The following is a 21928-nucleotide window of genomic DNA, read 5'->3' as shown; positions in this document are numbered from 1 at the left end:
AAGTAAACAAATTAGAAAAATTGAAATTACAATGAGAAATAAAAGAGAGAATAAATTTCAACCAAGAATGATGGGTAAATATCACTTTTGACATCTAACTTTAGCATTTAGTACAGTTAGGTACCTAATTTTTTCCTTGGACAAATAATGTGGTGCATTAACAGTAGAGGAAGAGAGTTTTAAACTCCAGTTTCAAATTTAATATGTTAAGCATGGGGTAGTTTGACCAAACTATTCAAGCTAGGTGCCATTTTGAACCCAAAGAACCTATCCTAAACTGCTAAGGCATAGGCATCCCATGCTTCAACACGTGGGTTCAACACCCAACAACATTAAAATTTATCTAATGTGGATTTTGCACGAATCAACTTATTTCAGTGGTTAAAGAAATCGTTGTTGTTCCTAGAAGTCACGAGTTCGAACACCAATGACTGCAGTAGGGTGATTGAGCGACCAATATCAAATGGTTAAGAGTATGCATGTACACATATTCTTAACTCAATTGACATTTTGGAGGTTATGAGATTAATGTTGTTAAGTATAATTATTATTATTTAAGGATTTGAAGAATTATGAAAAGTTTGAAGTATTGTATCACATATGCATAACAAAATTAACATGTTGTATGCATAATCATTTTCCCACAAATCCATGAAGCTTAATCTAATTAATCAAGTATGACTTCATGTAAATTAAGTTGTTTATTAGAATTTAAACTATAACAAAATTGAAGAGAATTTAAACATAATTTATGTAGGATGGAATTCAAATATGGGTGTTCATACTATCCTGACCCTAAGTGTTAGATTAAGAGAAATCAAAAGCTGAGAATAATAATGGAAAATGAAAATATATTCATTGAAAAAAATGAGTTAATCTTGGCATTTTATTTTCTTTCGTCCAACGATCCTAAAAAAAATGTAAAACTTTTAATTTCAGACCAAGTGTAAGTGAATCCTTACTCATATATCTAGACAAAGTAGAAGGCTAACTCCATATATTATATGTAAATATTGGGGACCATTCAGTGGATACTAGAAAGATTAATTTAGCAGCGAAGTGAGCTAGGAATTAGGGTTCATATTGAAAGGGGAAATTTAAACAGATAATGGTGGGTGAATTTGGTTACATTAGAGATCAGTGGATAGCTAGGGTTTGAATAGGAGGGACCAAACATAGCTAGGGTTCTTTAAAGCATTTCTGCACACTGCAAGGACCACTCACATCCATGGCTGCACCGAGACTCTTTACACCAGACGAGTTGGACTTTTAAATTATATCGTTAACTTTAGTGATTTACAAAGTTGCAATATTCCACTATTACATATACTTCTTCACATTTCTCATCATTTAATTCTTAGAACTCATTGAACGACGTCATTAGTAAAAGTGAGTGTTGTTCTCTATAGGAGTTTTAAATTCGAGCAATTGCGCCTGTAACGTGTATGTATTGTCAATTGCTAAGAAAGATTTTGAACAATTACTAACTAGAATATTAAAAAAAATCATGATATATATGTGCATGTATATATACACATATATCTAAAAAAACCCATATAAGAATATAAGAGTGCATGGATTGTGCAACCTATATGAGAATATATATACTTGTATATATACATTTAGTCTCTATATATAACAGGAATGAAAAGAAACAACATTCCAACATGATGAGCATGAAATCCCAGAAGAATATGTGCATATAAGCAGAAGAATTATAATCTAACATATGTATTTGCTATATAATCATGAAGGGGTATGAAATATGTATTGAAGAAGAGACCTTAAAGCTAAAAGTTACGGAAGAAGAGAAGAAACGCTCTAGTATTGTACACCTACTATCACTTTCAGCGCTATGATCTCAGCTATCATCATCACGACTCGGTTACTGAATATGGACTCACTGACTCAGTTATATGTTCTTTTCCTTTCTGCTGGTGCAGGTAATAATGATTCTTCTACTTGGCCACCAAAACCCTAACAAAAAGGTATGAAAGCTCATCGAAGGATGCATGCCACTTCTGCTACAAAACCTTTGATATTCATGGCGAGAGAGGGGTCAAGCTTCGAATGCACTGCCATGGTGCTATGAATAATAAATGTCAGTGAAAACAGAGGGAGTGGATATGTAAAAACATGGCATTCGTGCTCCAACTGCATCAAACAATAACACCAATGGCACCTCAAATTTCTCTGCCTTCAATGCCTTCCTTTAACTTTCTTTTTATTTTTGTTGCCCTTATTATTTAAAAGTTTTACCTTAACTAATTCAGACCAACCCGGACAAACACTAGACTTTTGTGGGTGAGTCTCCCGGTGGAGATTTTCTACGTACATACAAATTCGAACTTGATATTTACTTATACAATATTAAACTGCTTACCTCTTGAATCTATTGATTTAACTTTCTTCTTTACTTCAATTCTCTTGGTAGTGCTCGAACCCAGGGACAAACACAAAATTTTATGTTATAGGCGAACCAAAAATCGAAAAGGAGGCGAAAACAGATTTTCAATAAAAATTATATAGAAAAAATCTAAATATATGACAATTTTAAATTTTCAAGGGACAACCCGCCCCTTGGTCCATCCTTACTCGAACCTGAAACCTATAAAATTAACAATTATTATTTAATCACGAACTAGGACTTAAATATAACAATAAGTAAAGTAGAAAATCACTACATTTTACTGTGAAAGCTTGATTTCTGCAAATTTGATACAAAATCTGCTTATTTAAATATTCAGCTTGACTTCTGCAAATTTGATACAAGGTTTGATGCAGCAAAGGCTGCTGATCCACCACCAACACAAACAACAGCCATCACAACCTGCACCACAATTTCCCACAGGTTGTCTTCAGGCACAAGGTAAACACATGAAGGGCCCAAAAGCAATAAACCCAAGCTGAGTGTCAACAGTGCCCCCGGAGTTCCGGGATCCGTCGCGGCCGACAGCACGCCGAGCTCCTCTGCCTTGGAGAGGAGTCCGAGTTTCTCTATCGACGATAGAGATAACCCGAACTTCTCTGCCGCCGATAGCAGCCCTGCTTTCTCTGCTTTGGTTAGCAGTTTCAGCTTCTCCACGTTTGTTAGCAGCTTCACCGGTTGTGCCGCCACCGTGCCGCTCCGTGCCGGCTCGCCCAGCGGGAAGACGGTCGAGTTCGAGCCCTGCATTGCTTTCATGGCACGACATAAAGTTAGAAGCTATTAAAACTCGTACTCGGACTCATTCAATGCAACATTAAACATGTCAAAACTCAGAGGCAGAAAAAGAACCAACGAAAACTATTATTTTTAGGGAAAAACATGCATTTGTACTTAAACTATCAGTTTTTATTTATTTTAGTGCTTAAATTTTTATTATTAATTTTAAGACGTTTAATTTTTGTTTCATTTGAGTACTTGCAGTTAAAAACTTCAAGAGAAAACCAAGACGAAACAGCGCCAATTAAACAGAAGAACGCAGAGAGGGGATGAACTGCCAAAGGAGCTGACCTTTCTGGAACCAACAGTCCTAGCAGCAGAAGGCAACGGTTTCTGAGTAGCCATGGATCGAATGAGAAGAGGTGAGAAATTTGCAGAATTCGGTGATGATGTAGACGGCTTTTTTGCTGGAATCCTCGAAGGAAACAGAAATCGACTTCCTTTGCTTATGTAAACACCAGTGGATTCCATGTCTGGTTATTTTCCCTTTCCTTCCGAATTTCTTACAGCAATGGAGGATGTGTTGTTTGCTCGAGTCTTTGAGAGAACCTTGTCCGAAATGAATGGATAGACAGTGAGGATCGTGGATTGATTTCCCACGTGCCATGTAATGATTGGTTATCTTTCGCCTTTCATGGATTTTGTAATAACGTGTAAAAAGTCGACCTATTCGATTTGATCCTATAAACTTAACTAGATTTTATAGTAAATTGAAATCCGGTTTATTCGATTAGTTTTATAGGTTTCGGTAATCAAATAATTAATTATAGGTTTTATAAGACAAAAATATAATTATTCATTTATCTAAAAAATTATTATAATAATTTCGTTATTTATATGATGAAAATATTATATGTATTTTATATCAATTCAGCCCGGAACTTGTAAACTACAGTTTAGAGTTGATTAGAGTTCAAAACAAGGGATCTCATCTTCTTCGAGGAGTGGGTTTATTGTTCGAGGGGTTAGGTAATGAGTTTTAGAGGTAAGTTTTGAGCTATCCATTGATTTTTTTCATAATGTTGGATTCGATCGTGCTTAACTTTTTCTGGGTTTATGCTGCTGCTTTTTAGCTTGATTGTATTGTTTATGGGTTTTCGTATAATTTCTATGCTTATATGATTGTTTCCTTTTAGCCATTTTCTGATGATATTACTCCCCTTTTTTCTGGGGTTTTCAGTTCATTGTTGAACATGATCACAGATTAATTCCTAGCCTTTGCATTTATTCATTTGAACCGAGAGTTTTGGGAAATGATTAGTAGAAGTGGGTGTGTGTATGAATCTATCAGTTAAGGATAATGATCATCCACCAATACCACCATAACTTTTGTATGATAGAGATTCAAAAACTAGCCTGCAGCTTCTGCTTCTTTAGATTATGGCACTTTCCCCCCAATTTTAATGAATTATCAGTAAATTGCTATGAAACGATGCAGGCTTTGTCCCTTTCTTGTGTCTGTCACTCATTGCTGCCCGTACTGCAAGGCCTTTCTATCCACTTCCTAGTAAAATAGCCAATCGAAATAGACAGCCTCTGCAAACCTCGCATCCGTATAATATCGCACACCGAGGTTCAAATGGAGAGATCCCCGAAGCATCGGCTGCTGCATACATGGTATGTTTTGAGTGTGCACATTCTACTACCGTACATGCTTTCCCTTTCGGTTTGTGCAATGGAACGTGTTATTTGGCACCATAGTGTTGGAATTAGTTAGTTCAAATGCTTCTGCCGCTTAATTTATATGTCCTAATCAATCATAGATACTGGATTATGTTAATTTATCTGTCGTTACGCTATATATGTACATTGACTGTGTACCTCTTCTTGCAGAGAGCTATTGCAGAGGGTGCAGACTTCATAGAAGCAGATATCCTATCATCTAAAGATGGTGTCCTTATGTGTTTTCATGATGTCACCCTCGATGAGACAACTGATGTTGCGGATTACAAAGAATTTGCGAATTGTAGAAGGAACTATGATATTCAAGGGGTCAACACCACAGGCTTTTTTTCCTGGTATGGAAGCATACAACTTTTAGCCCCTTTTCCCTCTTATAATGGTGCTGTAGAGATGCCAAATCCTGTAGTCGAGCAGCGTGTTTAGTACAACACCTTAGTTCTCCGAAAATTCTGAATTTGTACTGTTTTGTATTTATTTCCAAGTAATATGTTTCTCATTTCATCTGAAAATGACAAATTATTCTTCATATACGCAGTTGACTTCACTCTAGAGGAATTAAAGAAGCTACGGGTGAAGCAGCGGTACAAATTCGGGGATCAGCAGTATAATGGTTAGTTCCCCTTTGATTTTTATTTGTTTGGATCGATTTAAATCAGCATATAAAAGATTGAGGTTTCATTTGTATGCGAAATGGAACTAGCAGCTCGTTTCTGCTTGCTGGTTTCACATCTCCCCAACTAAATATTAGTATCAAGTTATGCTGTTAAGAATTTTTCTGATTTCCTTGATCCACATTGTCCATTATGGACTTTATGGCACTTGACTAACTGTGAAAGACGACTATTTTCGGGGTAGATTTGAGTTGTTTTTGTGCATTCGACAGGAATGTTCCTGATTATCACTTTTGAGGAGTTCATTTCGATTGCACTAGATGCACCGAGAGTTGTTGGAATTTATCCCGAGATTAAAAATCCAGTGTTCATCAACCAGCATGCAAGTACTTTTTTCGCCCATTCCCCAGAGACTGCCTCCAGACCATAATTGATCATTTGCAACAGAATGGACTGGTTTTTCGTATTTTCCAATTTGTAAACCATGTGAAACTAGGTTCCGTTTTAAAATACGGTGAACCGTGTCGATCGAATGATATTTTCTTTTAACCTCGATTCCCTCGATTTCAAAACAATGTCTTCAACAGGTAATGGCCAAACAGAAAGATATTTGAGGACAAGTTTGTGGAGACAGTTAAGAAATATGGATATAAATACATGTCAAAAGATTGGTTGGAAAAACCTTTATTTATACAGTCCTTCGCTCCAACTTCACTTGTGTACGTATCGAATCTTACGGACTCACCAAAGATCTTCTTGATCAATGACGTTACGATTCCGACTCGGGATACTAATCAGGTTTGTCCCGTATGCACCTTTGTTCTTTTCCCTTTTAGTTTCCCGTAGGACAGTCCTTCAAAGATGTTTCACAGCATGCATTCTAGGACAGCCAAGATACTAATCTTGTTTCTTCATAACTCGCTCTAATGATCTAAACTCTTTCCGAATTTCGGAAATCTAATGAAAGAAAATACTATCGACATTTCAGTCATATTGGGAAATTACATCGGATGAGTATCTCGACTTCATCAAGGAATATGTGATCGGCACAACGGATCTCATGACCCGAGCACATGCCCGAGATCTGCAGGTACTAAATATCTATGACCTTCAATTGTCAAAAGTGCTGGTGATATCGAACAACTGCATGGATGTGTGATTGGTTTCTGATACAGGTTAATCCACACACCTACCGCAATGAAAACTCGTTTTTACTTTCGACTTCCATCAAGATCCATACCAGGAATATGATTGTTGGTTGAACAAAATCGGAGGCGATGGTTTGCTTACGGACTTCACCGGGAGCCTCCATAATTTCCAGCAATGGACGTCGCCTCTATCACCAAATGATGGAACGAATAAGGGTAATGCATCTAAATTGCTGGATAAAATTGGTTTGTTGATCTCTTCGTATAAAAATGGATGAGATGATAGATTACATTCATATTTTATTGATGATAGATTGTATTTCATCTTCTTCTTTTTTATCATCCTAAGAACATATTGTATCGTTTTTCTACCGGAACTGATGCGTATCGATAATTGAATATAGGTCGTTAAATGATTTTCATTTTAAATTGATCTTCAAACTTTTAAATTTTAATTTTATCTCTAGATTATTGTAACACCCCCAACCCGTACCCGACCCGAATACGAGTCTGAGGTGTCACATTGACTTTTCAAACTTTGACTATTGACAAAATTCAAAGAAAATTTAAAACTTTCATTAAAATAATAGCGTTTTATTTACATAAACTGACCACCATAACCAAAATCGATCAGAGCATATTTAACTCAATCATTTAGTACATGTCAACTATAATCAAATTAACCAAACACCTTTAAATCATCTATTTTCTTATCTGAAATTTTGTAAGGGAGTTGCTAACCTGTTTTGCTCTTCTTCGTTTCTCTTCTCGCTTCTTTAACCTACGTGTGAAACAATCACACGCTAAGTCGATGACTTAGTGAGGCGTAAACAAACTGACTATAACATATCATAACTAATTTCTATTATGCACATTTCATGTAATCATGATAAACCATAAAATGCATCAAAACATAAATTTACATATATATATATATATATATACTTATTGCATTTTGCATATCATATACATACATATTGTTCCACAAAGAAATATACATATCATCATATAATTCTATTAACATATTTCCTATCACAAAGCATATAAAGCGTATGTAATAAATTTCTCAGTATCTTTTTAATAGTCTTATTTTCATTTCTTATCTTTTAGTTATATGTTTTGTACCTATTTTTCTTAACCAAGCTATATACACATCTCATCATATCACATATATCATTTCACACCATAAAGATTACAAACAAAGCACACAATATCATACAAGGTTCTTTTATATCATCTTCTTTATTAGCCCATGTACACATGTGAGAACTATAAATATGCGAGTCTATAGAGGCTGTGCACTAATGCTGTTACCACAACTCGTATAAATGCACCAAAGTGCCACGTAGAATTGCACCTAAGTGCTGCGTAGAAATGCACCAAAGTGCCATATAAGATGTCCCTAAGGACCACGTAGAAAATTCCTTAAGAATCATATACATATGCTAAGGACCAAATATGTATCTCAGAGACCTCATACATGTTCCAAAGAATAGATATATATCCCGAAGGACCGTGTAAACCCTCAACTCTTGGTATGCCAACTATACCCCTAGCTCTCATGACACATATCATGGGCATTATCTTTTATATCCTTTTTCGTATTCATGTAAACATATCACATATTCATATAAACTCGTAGCTTCATTCACATATACATGTAATCACGTAGTTCATGTTAATTCTCATATCACATATACTTTCTCTTTCATATATCTAATGTCCTGTATCATATCTTGTAATCGTGTAAACATGTCTCTTTAATATAATTTACATAGTAATGCCCTATATTTATATCATATAATGATTTAGCCTAAGTCATCCTTTATAAAGTTATAATACATGTTCAAATAATCTCATTTATCCTATAAATAATTTCTACTTATCTTATCTCACTTCCCCTTTTACTTACATAATTCATAAACCATAGTTTTCTTTAACTATATAAATCTTCCCTATATAACTTATGTATCCTTATTTATGCATATACCCTCGAATTTATACTATCATCATCGAGTCTCTTAACATTTCTTGTGTAATCACTTATACCATATAATATGACTTATACTTGATTTTCTTATGTCCCCCCCACACATATATCAATGATTCATTAACTTGTAGCTTATGTCACATGTTCATTTCATTCTTTATGTCTTTATCATAGAACTTATTTCATGTTCTTCCATTATTACATAATAGTGTTGTACACAAATCATATAGCATGTACAAAGCATATCAATATCTTTAGTCATGCATACATACAATTAATATAATACATATAATCACATATAATTATGACAAACACATAATCATGTTCATGACTTCATGCATATTACTCTAGGAAATAGACTCATCGCAAGTCTTATTTCCATTCAACACTATATATCAATAGTATGCACTCACCTGGCCTCACTAGTCAATATCAATCTCTTATCTTTCCCCTAGATCAATCTTACTTGTCAATGATTCCGGAACTCGTTTAAGCTCTGAATCTACATAGTAATATATTGATATATATCAGTATACTAATTAATATATTCTAAACTATCATTCCTTGGGCTAAAAGAAAAGCCATTTTCATCTTTTAATGAAGGTATGCATCGATGCACCACAACCTGCATCGATGCATAAATCTTATTCGATGTTTACATTTAAGGGAGTGCATCGATGCACTCCTTATGCATCAATGCATTAATGGCATTCGATGTTTGTATTTTAAAAGAGTGCATCGATGCACTTTATGTGCATCGATACACCTTGAAAAATTTCTGGGATTTATCCTTGATGCATCGGTGCACATTGAATGTGCATCGATGCACATAGCCCAGAAATGTTATTTTAGCACGAGAATCTCTTTATAATCCTCTCAACACTTTATATTTCACCTCATTTATATCCCTAACTTGCATACACTTACTTAAACTAATTATTATCCATTCAATACTTCTAAAACTTAGAAATCCAATTCTCCATATGGAATTTAAGAATCTCACTCAAATTCCAACATGTTCCAATTTTAATTCTAACACTTCCTATTCCTTAATTAGCTTGATAACAAGTCAAATCCCACTTACAATTCTTATTATGAACTCTAATCCAAGATTTCACTTTTCTACTTCATTTCTTTAATTCTTCATGTACTCCTCATCTTATTGTTTTAAGATAATCTAAGCTTTCCTTAAGCTTAGTTATCATCTAATGATCATAACACAATCTTAAATTCAGTTAAATATTAACCAACAAAAAATCTTACCTTTGCTCTTGGCTTCCACACGTGAAGAAGAAATGAGAAGAAGAGAACTCTGGAACTAGAACCTTGTCTCCCTTCATTTCCACGTGTTATCTCCTATGTAAAGGAGGAAAAAAATCTTCCTTGTGAAATTACTATTATACCCTTCAATATTTTCATAATTATCATCTAATCCAATAAGGAATTATTCTTATTTAAGTCATTGAACTTTTAACTTGATTCAAAATTGAGCACATAGTTTTCAAAATTTATAATTTAGTCACTTACACTGATTTTAGGAAGTTACAATTATATTCATTTTTAAATTATTTTTTAACTTTTGAATATTTCAATTTCAACCTAAATTATAACTCTCATTTTAAATTGGTCCTTCAACTTTTGAATCTTTTAATTTCATCTTCAAAAACGGGTGAGCAAAACTTGACTCAACTCGAAAAACCAATTTTTTTTTACTCTACTCGAATTGACTTCGAGTTGTAATTTCAAACACTCGACTCGAAAAAAAATTTAAGTTCAAATTGAGTTGTAAAATACAACTCGAATAACTCGAAATTTTTAGTGATTAGTAGATTGATCTTCAAGTTTAAGTCGAGTCCCTCGACTTTGTAAGGTATATGCAAATTACATATGAAACAAATACGAAAAATATATATGTTACAATGGTTATAAAATAACATTTAAATTAGAACCAAATAATGTCATAATATTATAAATATTTACAATTAAATTTAAATAGAAATTTAAAAATTTGACTCGACTCGAATTTTATGAACTCGGCTGACTCAAAAAAATTTCAAGTCAACTCCGAGATATAAAATAAGACTCGTCAACTAGAATAACTTAAAATTTTTTGAGTATACTCGATCGAACGCTGAGTCCTATTCAAAGAATGTGGATGTTATAAAAATCTAGGTCACAATAAAAAAGAGTATTTATATTTTAACATCTTGCAATAACGAATCATAATCATATGTTCTTATCATTTGTAATTTTTCTTCTCTATAAACATTATATATGTAATATTTGTTAACTAAAAAATCAAATATTTTCCGAGTTTTCCCGACCTGAAAAAGACAACCCAATAAAAAATTCACACGTGTAAAAGAAATTTTCAGCTAAAATATCTGAACGCCGCACCGTCTACATAAACCCCGAGGGTTTTTTCTCAGAGATACAATTCTCCCGGTAGTTCAGTTCCGTAATCAGAAGGTTATGCTTCGTAAAGAATCATAAGCTTTATTTTCAAATTTCTCTAGTTTTTTCGTTTCTCACGTTGATCTGTTCATCTGGCTGTTCATCTTTTTTCATTTGAAAGGGTTTCTCTTCATTGCTGTATCGTTTTAATCTTTTCCCTAACTTTTCGTTGTATTGGATTTCTGTTTGGGTATTTCGTGTTATTATGTAATCATCTGCTTGGGTTGTTTTTGTTTTTCTGTTTTGTTGCTTAAGATCATGGAGGATTGGGTTTCTTGGGAGATGATTGAAAATCGATATTTAACTGTTGTTTTGTTCTTTTCTTGCTTGGTTTTGTGCCATTTGAGCATGAAAAAGAAAATAGAAATTTGGGGTATTGTGGGTTAGGGTTTTGAGAGTGGTAAAGATACGAGATCAATGCGGATGAAAGTTCAAATCATGTAAAATAGGTTACTATGTTTGTTTCTTTTACTGTAGATATTTTCACTGTTTTTGTTGTTACTGTTTTTTCTGTTTCATTTGCTGAAAGTGAAGTTCAAATTTTTTGTTTTCTTTGTAGGTTGTAACAATGGCTTTCTTAAGTAAAATTGGGAATATGTTTAGGCAGGCATCGACTACACAGATCAATTCTCAGTTGTCTTCTTCAAGGCCCGGTCTTTTTCAAGTGTTCCGGTGCATGTCAGACTCCCCGAGCTCGAAAGTTTTTGTCGGAGGTGTGCATCCAGCTTTCGTTTATACTTTAGGAGCAAACTGTTTTCTGTTACCTGTTTTTTTGTAGGTTTCTTGTTAATTTTCTTTTATTGCAGGTATTTCATACCAAACTGATGACCAAGGTCTGAGAGACGCTTTCAGCCAATATGGTGAAGTTGTTGAAGGTATGCTGCGGTGAATGTATTTGTTTATTTCAATTTGTAACTGCCACTATGAAAGGGATTTGGAAGTATCTTGGGATGATTAAATATTTTACTCTACATGTCGAGTGTGTCATGTCAGTTCATGTTTTGAGTATAATGGCATGTCCCATGAAGATTTAGATGCCACCTTTGACATGTTTTCAAAATGAACGAATGTTTTTAACTTCTAGTTTGTGTGGACTTGTGCTTATGGTGTACTAACTTTGAGTTTGCAGTCAAGTTTGTTTAATGTCCACTGCTTTTATATTTGTAAAACAGTTGAACTGATTAATTTGATATTTATTGTAGCAAGAGTAATCGTGGACCGAGAAACGGGCAGGTCTAGAGGATTTGGCTTCGTCACGTACACCAGTACCGAGGATGCTTACAGCGCAATACAGGCCTTGGATGGACAGGTAATATAAGGCATCTGAGTATCTATTGTTTGAACTTTGAACTTTGAAGGATTTGCTTATTCCTTTCATATTGGCGGTCTTGGAATATCTGCTGGTTTCTGTTGTTTAAGTAAACTTCATAGGATGCTAATGTATTTTATGACGAGTAATCGAGTATATATGGTTAAATCTTTGTACGAAGAGATCAAAATCAGAATATGATGCATGCAATTTCTGTATTGTAATTCTATTGGGTCTTCTCTTCTTATGTTGCTGGAACTATCGTAAAAGCTTTTGCATTGTATGAATTGCAAATTGCATGGCAAATTAATTTTATGTTAGTATATGCTACTCAAGTTCACTATCAGCATCTGGAAACACGGTAATCTCTTCTGCTCTGTCAGGGCCTCAATCTTCATGTTATAACTCGTTTTTCCTTGGCAACTTATTGGGATCCCTTTCATGTCTGCTAGTAATTCTTAATATGAAGTACAAGATCCACATTAATTTTCTCAATCGCCTCAACATACGAATAATTTTCATTACTTGAAAAAAAATATGTTATGTAGGCCTTTATTTGCATGTGTATATAAGTAATTGATTTGGCATGCAGATGTTTTATCATCATAATATTCTTGGTTAATCTCTCTGATATAGATAAGGGTGAAAACAGTAGTTTTATCTTTGCCAACCCTGTTTGATTTTGCAGATGCTTAACATAGCAGCATTGGTTCTTTTATCTGCTGTAGTAATTTGTGGGATTTTTTGGTTGTCTTTCTTCTTGTAGGTTCTCCATGGCCGCCAAGTAAGAGTGAACTATGCAGCTGAGAGACCTCCTCGTAACTTTGGAGGTGGTGGCTATGGCGGTGGTGGCTATGGTGGTGGTGGTGGATATGGTGGTGGATATGGTGGTGGTAATTATGGAGGTGGTGATGGCTACAATAGAAATGCCAGTCCCTCATCTGGAAATTATGGAGGTAATGCTGGATTTGGTGGTGGTGGTAATTATGGAGGCCAAGGAAATTATGGTGGTTTCGATCAATCTGCTGCAACCAATTTCGATGGTGGGAACTTCAATGCTGACGTTGCCACCGGTGGTCCTGCTGGATATGGAAGTCAGAATACGGGATTTGATAGCGGTGATCAATTCGGTAGTGCTGAAGATGGCTTCAAGGAGGGAGGAGACGACTCGAACGAGCCAATGAACGAGAACTTCCGGGACGACAATGATGAGAACGGAAGTGATTTCGCCAAAAGGGCATGAAGCAAGTCGGTTTCAAGTAGCAGTAAATTGTTTGGTTATTTAGTTATGGCCGTTGCTTTCTTGGAAACTTATTTTTATTCGATAAAATTATGTGACTTTTTGGTCTTTGTAAAACTTTCTTTTACTTTCTTGAATCTCTCTTTCGTGGAAAGGAATAATTTTGAGTTCGAATAAATTACTGTTATATTAATTACTAACTGATATTAGTCGAGAGTTTAGTTTAGAATCTTTAGTGATGTGACATTTAGACTAATAACTATGTATGGATAAACATAAAATTTTAATTTAGTTACATATGCTATGTAGCCCAATTTATGTGTATTTTTTATTGTCCTCTCGGTTTTTAGATTTTGCTTTGGTTAATTCAAATCGATCCGTATCACACATTTGATTTTGTACGAGTCTTCTAGTAGAAAATTTTTTGTATACACAATAATTCAACTTGAAGACGTTGTTTAAGCGATATTAAAATGCTTATCACAAGCCAATTCTATGGATATAACCAATTTGATTAATGGTTATTTAGGGATGCTAGGTAGAGGAATGTGGACGATACGCGGCGAAAGGTAATCGGTGAATAATCTAATAGATAAATTACACGTTTAGCATTTAAATTATCAATTTTAGTCTGTTCAAAATTTAATTTTAAGTTTTGAAAAAATTAAAATTTAGGTGCTAAAACGGATCAAAATTAATAGTTTATATACTAAACGCGTTAAATTTTTAACGGTAGGATACTAAAATGAAACAAAAACTAAATGTTAGATATGATTTTAAAAAAAATTAAAAGTTTAATAGTAAAACAAACTAAAATGATTAGTTTAGATATTAAATACGTAGTTTACCCTAATTTGATTTAATAAAAAATTATAAAAAAAAATACTACTAATAAATGTTTTTTTGACACTTTTATGGTAGGTTATGCTATTGTAAAATTAGAGAGACAAGGAGTGACTAGAAAATTTTATTTTTTTTTAAAAAAAAATTAAATAATTAATTTAAGAATTTTAAAATTTAATAAAATATGTGTGAAATTTCAGCACCGCAGTAATAATCGAGGGTTCACAATCCAATTCCTCCATCCCTGATCAATAGAACTTTGCCCAGCCGCAAAATCTCAGCAAGCTTTAGTAACAAAAAAACCTGGAGAATCGAGAAATCATAGAAGAAACTCCATCAAGATTCAAACTTTATCCCAAATTTGAGCACCCTAATGGCCCAAAACCCTCCTTGATTCCTTAGGCCAGGAAATCATCAGAATCCTAACCCCTGTTTCAATCTGCATGTTTCTAGTCGTCCTTTTGGTCCCAATTCTCAACTCAAGCTCTTCACTTTCCGTCACTTCAATCGCAACCATTGCTTACTCAGAAACCAGCTCCGATTCATCCTGGCACAAATTCCTAGGTGCCCTTTTGAATTCCTTAGCATTTGTTGCTGTTGTCACTGTTGCTACCTTCATTTTGGTCCTCTTTTTTTTTTTTTTTACCTCAGATGCACTAAGTTCTTGAAAATCTATATGGAGTTTTCTTCTTTCGTTGTTTTGGGATTCATGGGTGGTGAGATTGTCTTGTTTTTAATTGAAAAATTCAGTGTCCCCTTTGATGGCGTTACCTTTTTGGTGCTTTTGTTTAATTTTGCTGTTATTGGTGTTTTGGCTGTTTTTATGTGAAAAGTGGCGATTATTGTGACACAAGGGTACTTGGTTCTAATTGGAATGTTGGTTGCTTATTGGTGTACTCTTTTGCCTGAATGGACTACTTGGGTGGTGTTGGTTGCCTTGGCATTGTATGATCTTGCTGCTGTTCTATTGCCTGTTGGACCTTTAAGGCTCCTTGTAGAGCTTGCTATGTCAAGGGATGAAGATATCCCGGCCTTGGTTTATGAGGCTAGGCCGGTTACGCATCATGACCCTGCTTCGGGTCCTGTTCAAAGACGGATTTGGAGAGGAAGGCAAAACTTTAGGCTAGATTCGGAGGAGAAATGTTAATGTTGTTTCTGATTTGAATTCTACTGTTAATGTTGTTCAAGCCAGTCATAGTGGTACAAGAATGGCCAGCGTGGAAGAGGGGCAGGTATGGGAAAGGGATGCTGAGCTTTGGGCGCCGTTGATTGATCTCGGTATGTCAGCTGAAAGCTTGATGCTAGAAGGTATGGGGTTAGGTTCATCCGGTGCTATCAAGCTTGGACTGGGGGATTTCATCTTCTACAGGGTGTTAGTCGGTAGGGCAGCGATGTATGATTTTATGACGGTGTATGCATGTTATCTTGCCATTGTAGCTGGTTTGGGCATTACATTGATGCTGTTGGTGCAAAATGTTTTGTTGAACTCTGTTTATCTATCAGTGAAGTTGAAACCTTGAAAGAGGTATCTAATTATATTTTGCAAAGAAAAAAAATGAAATGAATTTTCTGTTTACTTAGGAGAAACCCTAATTTAGTACTGAGGTGGGGAACTAAGTAGCAACTATAGAAGCATTCATTAGGGTTCATATTGTTTTTTCTTATTTTATTATCCATGAACTTATTCGGTTTAGTACTAAGGAGGTCGAAATCTGAGGGAAAAGTTAGGGAAATTGTTCCGTATGTTGTTCCGACTCTTCATTTCTATTTAAGCTTCATTTCTGCACATATTCGATACACACTCGATTCCGAGTAACACCCGAATAGATTGTGTTGAACTATAGTTTTGTGAAAATCCTTGTTTGAAGAGTATTAGTTCGGAACTTAGAATCAAAATGTCGAAGTGTAAATTGCTGTAGTAAAGAATACAAGTCCTATATGTATAAACTGCAAGAATTTCGGTCTCTCGATTTCAATATGATTCTCAAAAGTTAAATTTCATTCATGGAAAACAATATTCTCTGTGCATTTAGCAATACAGGAGTTCCTTTCTTGGTTTTCTCCACAATTTGCTGTATCAATAGCTTCTCCATTTCATCATCATTATCACTACATTCATCTTCACTCACACTCACATCAAGTAGTTCCTGGACCCTTGAAGTTTGATCTTCCGATGTTCTTACCTGATCATAAAATGTTCCATCGGATCTGTTTGTATCGTATTGGTCACTCCAAGGCAGCTTTTCTTGATGATTATTCCGATAAATACGAAATGGTGTACCCACTTTTGTCACCTCTTCATAAGCCTCATTGTATGCATGATCTGGAGTTTCCCATGATAATTTCGGGACTTGAGGCTTTGACGTGCAATGGAGATCTTCATTTATTGGTGGAGTCTCCAGTGCTGTCGAGTATTTCCATTTGTTATTAGGATTCTTATGCTTTGATTCCATTAGCTTCACCTTCCTCTGGCTGTTCTCGAGGGCTGTCTCAAGTTCTTGTACTCGTTCTTTAAGCCTTGACTGAATCACCTCATGCAAACGCAAGCTCAACTCTCGGGGAGAGACGGCGTAATTTGCAGAATGAGTAGTTGAGGTGCCGCTTCTATCTTCATTAGATATAGATTGAACAAGAGGATGTCCGGTGACCATATCAGATCTCAATTCACCTTCAGCAAAATCTGCTACAAAATCTGGGTCGATCTGCATGAATTTTAAGCTGTATTATTAGTATATCTGGTTCAAACGAGCTAGCAGGAAGGTTAACACAAAAAATTATAGAAGCAAACAGCCAAGTGGAATCATATTCATACAAAGAAAATTTAAGTTGCTCAGACCTTTTTTTTCTAACGTACTCGTGTTTGACACATTCGAACGTATCACTCCCAAATTTGAGTAACATAGTTGAAAAGTGTACCATTTTTGCACACTACATAATAAAGAGAGAGAAAAACCCTTATATTGCTCGCTTTTAGAGTAAAGGGCCAAATTTCACCTCTACTTCAAAACTAAATGTACAGGGACTAAATTGCTCACTTTTATGGTGAAAGTGACTAATTTGCTTTTCAACTTATAGTACAAGGTCCCATAGGTAGTTTAACTTATTTTGATGGCAATCTTCAAGAATATGTTCGTATATAGGAAATACAAGGTCCCAGCTTATTGAAGATTGCCATCAAAATACAAGATAGTCCCTGTACATTTAGTTTTGATCTTATTTTATCGGAATAATATGTTCGTATAAAAGGTCCCATAGGTAACTTATTTGCTTTTCAACTTATAGTACAAGGTCCCTACTTTTCCTATCTAGATTTCGTCTTGCATCTTGGTTTTCAGCTTAACACCCTCATTCTATGATTCCGTTTGATTCCTTGATTGGAGATCCATCTTTGGCAGATTCATGCACTGTTTTGAGGACGTTTTCTCCGACCTTATCGGCGTTACGGTCTTGGTCCCCTCCCCCTGTTGGTTTCCTCAAGTTGAATGTGGATGGGGCTGTGAAGAGGGATTGGAGTACAGGTGGTATTGGGGGTTTGGTGAGGAATTTTAGTGGCCAGGTAAATGAATCTTTCTCGGAATCCATTGGACCAGGTCCCCCGGCGTTGGCTGAACTGAAGGCTATCAGAGCTGGTCTCTCTCTTTTATCCATATCTAACGGGTGTTTTTTCAGTGTCCTTTTTATAAGGAGATCGCCTCGGTAGTTAGTAGGGACGAGATCCTCCTAAGGGTTGTTAATAGGAGTGCAAATAGGGATGCGGATGAACTAGCTAAAAAGGGGATAGGGTGACTGTAGGGGAGTTGATTGTTGTATTTTGTTTTGTTATGGGTATGGTAGATGAGGTTCTATAATTGGTGTTTGTAAGCTTGGGGTGAATTTTACCCTTTCATTAATAAAACTATGAGGTACTCTTTTCCTCCTTCCGCTTTTTGCTGAATACCTTTAAGGCTTCGACAATTATGAAGAAGGTTTTTAATGAGACCTCCAATTCTTATAATAAATAAATAAATTCATTGAATAAAATGAGAAAATGCCATACGAGACCAGGTGACACAAATGCTATCAATAAAATGAATTCATTAAAACATCTGTAAAGCTCCATGGAAATGCTAAGGTAAACACAAGCTTACCTCGACGAGATCGGGCAGTCTACGCTCATGATTTGATACATCCATGTTTAGCCCCAACCTCTCAAGTTCGGCTTCAAGTTCAGCTTCGATTTTACTCATAGATTCCTCACTTTCCTCTACCTTTTGATGATATGATGCTTCACCATTGAACCTTGTTAAATTATCTGTATTACGTTCAAGGGAAGACAAATTCGTTTCCCCGTCGGTAAAGGAATTGTGATATGTTTCTTCTGATTCATAATTCTCATTGACTAGCTCCTTCACCGTCAATGAATCTTTCATTTCGAGCTCCTCTTGAAGATCTTGAACCAAGTTCTCAGCCTGCTTTAACAATCCTCTCAATTTCTCAACTTCCCTTCTATTTCCTAAATAAGAACATATTGTTCCGATAGAAATCCCGAGACAAAACTGAACCACTCGATCATAACGACCTGTTTCGTATAAAAGGGTTAGGCTATGCAATTGATTAGATTATAGGAGAAAAATTATAAGTGCAATGAATGGAATACAGAGTTAAAACAAATGCATCGAAGATAACAAGCGACTGAAAGACTTGCTTAAGCTCATCTCTGAAAAGAACTTATACGATGCCAAAACAAATAAATGGTTCAGCAGGCTTAAACATCCTACCGAGACTTCATTTTTCTCCAAGAACACATATCCTAGAAATTTCCGATGGAACAACCCTCCACTTATAAGGTAAAACTTCAGAAAAAATAAAAAGCACTTATAGCAAACACATATCATTATCTAATACTCGCTCCCAAGTCCGAGTAACTTATAAGAAACTGTTTCTGATGCAATTTAGTTCATTATAATGAAGGAGAAAAGGTAATAAATTCTACGGTTTATTCCCTTTCTTCATGGTACTCCGAGAGGTCCAACAAATCAGTAAAACATTTTACCACCCTAATAAGCTTTTCCCACCTCCACTGCCAGAAAACAATGACAAAAGAAAAGAAAGGAACAGTGACACTCGAGATTTCACTGCAACCGTGTTCATATCCCAAAATGTGATGGTAACATGCTTTTACTTTTTATCTACGCTACGGTATACATATTTTTCATTTACTTCTCTCAGTTTCCAACACATTTTGCAAGGTAACAAATTTCGAAATTGAAAAGCAGCATTCGGTAATAAGTAACAGATTCTTATAGTATCGATATAAATAGTAGAAGAAAAATTGAAAAAACAATGTAAGAGAATTACCCCAATGTGAATGAAACTGCTTTTCGGAAGCAATTTTGCAAGAAATGTTTGGCCTTCCATCACGATCATTTCCACTCTTACGTTTCAACTTCTCAAGGAGATCTGGCGAACCGAATTTTCGCAATGGAGGAATTGCATACACACATCCGTTCTTTTCAAAGGTGGCCTGGTTTTGCAGCTTATTGTCCTCAATTTTATTTGATCCATTAGAAAAATCACCACTTACTCTGTTGATTACTCGGCTTCCATCGGTTATCAGCAAAGGTCTCAAGATCTGTGTTGCAGGTGACGGAACGGAACTAAGCACGTACTCCTCCATTTTGACATGTTGCATATGTAGTTGAGCCATGAGGCAACTATCTAAGGAGCTTAGCGGTTTAAGTACATGCCCATATGAATGTTTAGTTTTAAGAGAGCTTCTTTTCCGCATAGACTCGTTAAAAGAGTCTATTCTAGTGATAGTAGCAGAATCACTACCGCTATCGGCACCTGGCTCTTTTCCAAATCGATCTTCTCTTAGGTTTTCATTTGTCAACGATCCTGGTGATAAACCTGATCGAGAAATCTCATTGTGATCTATTGGATGTGCTGAACTCCCCATCTTTTCACTATCGAAACCACTAGCAGAATCCATTTCAGCAGCTGAAGCCACATTTAGTTTGTAAATATCTGAAATTTTGCTATCCAAAAACTCTCTTCCATCCGGGGAAACATCGTTCCACATTTTCCTTATCATAGCAAATTTGTGGACCGGATCTTTCCCGGGTACAACCTTCCCAATTCCGGAATCGGCAGAAGCCTCGGGAAATCCATTTCTATCGGTCGTAAGATTTTGCCAAAATTTAACCAAATATCCAGCAGCAGCAGCAGCTGCAACAAACCACAAATCCATTTCTGCTCGAGTGCTCGTGCATGAAAATTTCAAAAACTACCCGAGCTTGACACCACAAAAGTTGACCTCTATATCAATCCTCGACATCCAAAACCTCAAAGCAACAATTTCCATGAAGCTCAACATGGTCTCACAGGCTATACAGCCTTTAGCACTCGAATACAACAATTAACTAACTAGAGACCAAAACATCAAAACCTTCTTGAATTACAAATCTGACACCTGAATCAACTGAAGCAGATTTTCTCCTTTGTCTTCCTGAATCCAAGTTCTCATGAAACACAACGCAACGTGCAAAGCTAAGATGCCTGAAACCACAAACAAATATCAGCTTATTCAAACTATTAATTTCCAGGCAATCGAACACTACATCATAAACACAAGAAGCCTAACTAACTGTCAAGAAACCCAAATTCATTTAACTGGAAGCAAATAACAAGCAAAGCCATAAATGAACGAAATCCCATTTCTTAAGACAAACAACTTAAACGTCAACAAAAACAACCTCCAAAGAAACACACAGTTCCGAGAACGATGTAAAAATCCAAGCTTTACCCATTTGAAAACAATCTAAGAACTGCAGAAGAAACAATTCGCACCTAAAATGGACCAAAAAGAAATGGTATTTACCTCTTTTCTTTTCGTGTTCTTTGAGGATCAGATTGAGTATTGAAGCAAAATCTAGCAGACCCAAGTTTAAAAGGAAGATGTATTTCTCGTTGTTGAATCTTTCCCTGGAAGAAGAAGAGCCCTTTGCCGCTCTGTTATCTAAACAAAGCTACATTCACTCACCTGCACCCCTTGTTGTATCAAAGTAATTTTTTTTAGCTTTTTTCTTTACACTAAAAACATAGGGTTTTTCAATAAATAAAATAAATATTAGGGTAAACTACGTAAAATGGTCATCAATCTATTAATAATTTTAATTTTAGTCACGTAAATTCAAAAACTTACAAAATGGTTATTCAAGGTAATATTGACTTCCAAAACAAATCCATAATTCCTACCATACTTAATTGGAAAAATGATTTTAAATAAATTTCCCTAATTTGTTTATCTTTTATATTTTAAAGTATAAAATCAAAATCGATTTCTAGAATAATTATATAAATTTATAATTAGATATTATCGTATATTATAAAAATAAATGTAAAGAAAGAAATTTTACACACTGACAACATAGCATTTAAGCAATGTTAATGCAAATAATTACTCT

General features: G+C 35.2%; 3 protein-coding genes and 2 pseudogenes across 6 annotated transcripts; 3 read left to right on the top strand and 2 right to left on the bottom strand.

Moving 5' to 3' along the window:
• Positions 1 to 2666: 2666 nt before the first annotated feature.
• On the bottom strand, positions 2667 to 3755 carry LOC120209585. The gene is made up of 2 exons (XM_039208553.1): positions 3497 to 3755; positions 2667 to 3169 (listed from the first exon to the last, which is right to left on the bottom strand). The coding sequence occupies exons 1-2, from the start codon at positions 3674 to 3676 to the stop codon at positions 2744 to 2746; spliced, it is 606 nt and encodes a 201-aa protein (XP_039064484.1). The 5' UTR covers positions 3677 to 3755; the 3' UTR covers positions 2667 to 2743.
• Positions 3756 to 4057: 302 nt separating this feature from the next.
• LOC120209584 lies at positions 4058 to 7006 on the top strand (annotated as a pseudogene).
• A 4035-nt stretch (positions 7007 to 11041) lies between these two features.
• Positions 11042 to 13721, top strand: LOC120209642 (glycine-rich RNA-binding protein 4, mitochondrial-like). 2 transcript variants are annotated; one of them, XM_039208588.1, is made up of 6 exons: positions 11042 to 11106; positions 11651 to 11804; positions 11898 to 11966; positions 12294 to 12400; positions 13167 to 13353; positions 13405 to 13721. In XM_039208588.1, the coding sequence occupies exons 2-6, from the start codon at positions 11660 to 11662 to the stop codon at positions 13641 to 13643; spliced, it is 747 nt and encodes a 248-aa protein (XP_039064519.1). In that variant the 5' UTR covers positions 11042 to 11106; positions 11651 to 11659; the 3' UTR covers positions 13644 to 13721. The 2 variants fall into 2 exon arrangements, with proteins under 2 accessions (XP_039064519.1, XP_039064518.1); XM_039208587.1 differs by having other exon boundaries at positions 11044 to 11106; positions 13167 to 13716.
• Positions 13722 to 14866: 1145 nt separating this feature from the next.
• Positions 14867 to 16018, top strand: LOC120209641 (annotated as a pseudogene).
• A 409-nt stretch (positions 16019 to 16427) lies between these two features.
• Positions 16428 to 21498, bottom strand: LOC120209640. Of its 3 annotated transcripts, none has more exons than XM_039208585.1 (4): positions 21312 to 21498; positions 19821 to 21020; positions 18611 to 19041; positions 16428 to 17185 (listed from the first exon to the last, which is right to left on the bottom strand). In XM_039208585.1, the coding sequence occupies exons 2-4, from the start codon at positions 20710 to 20712 to the stop codon at positions 16475 to 16477; spliced, it is 2034 nt and encodes a 677-aa protein (XP_039064516.1). In that variant the 5' UTR covers positions 20713 to 21020; positions 21312 to 21498; the 3' UTR covers positions 16428 to 16474. The 3 variants fall into 3 exon arrangements, with proteins under 3 accessions (XP_039064516.1, XP_039064515.1, XP_039064517.1); XM_039208584.1 differs by having other exon boundaries at positions 21343 to 21498; XM_039208586.1 differs by having other exon boundaries at positions 19821 to 20934; positions 21343 to 21498.
• Between the last annotated feature and the right edge of the window lie 430 nt (positions 21499 to 21928).

This window comes from Hibiscus syriacus, unplaced genomic scaffold (genome assembly GCF_006381635.1).
Source record: "Hibiscus syriacus cultivar Baekdansim isolate YM2019G1 unplaced genomic scaffold, ASM638163v2 tig00019423_pilon, whole genome shotgun sequence".
Classification (NCBI taxonomy): Eukaryota; Viridiplantae; Streptophyta; class Magnoliopsida; order Malvales; family Malvaceae; genus Hibiscus; species Hibiscus syriacus.
The sequence above is the reverse complement of the archived record's forward strand: the minus strand, read 5'-3'. Positions and strand labels throughout refer to the sequence as shown.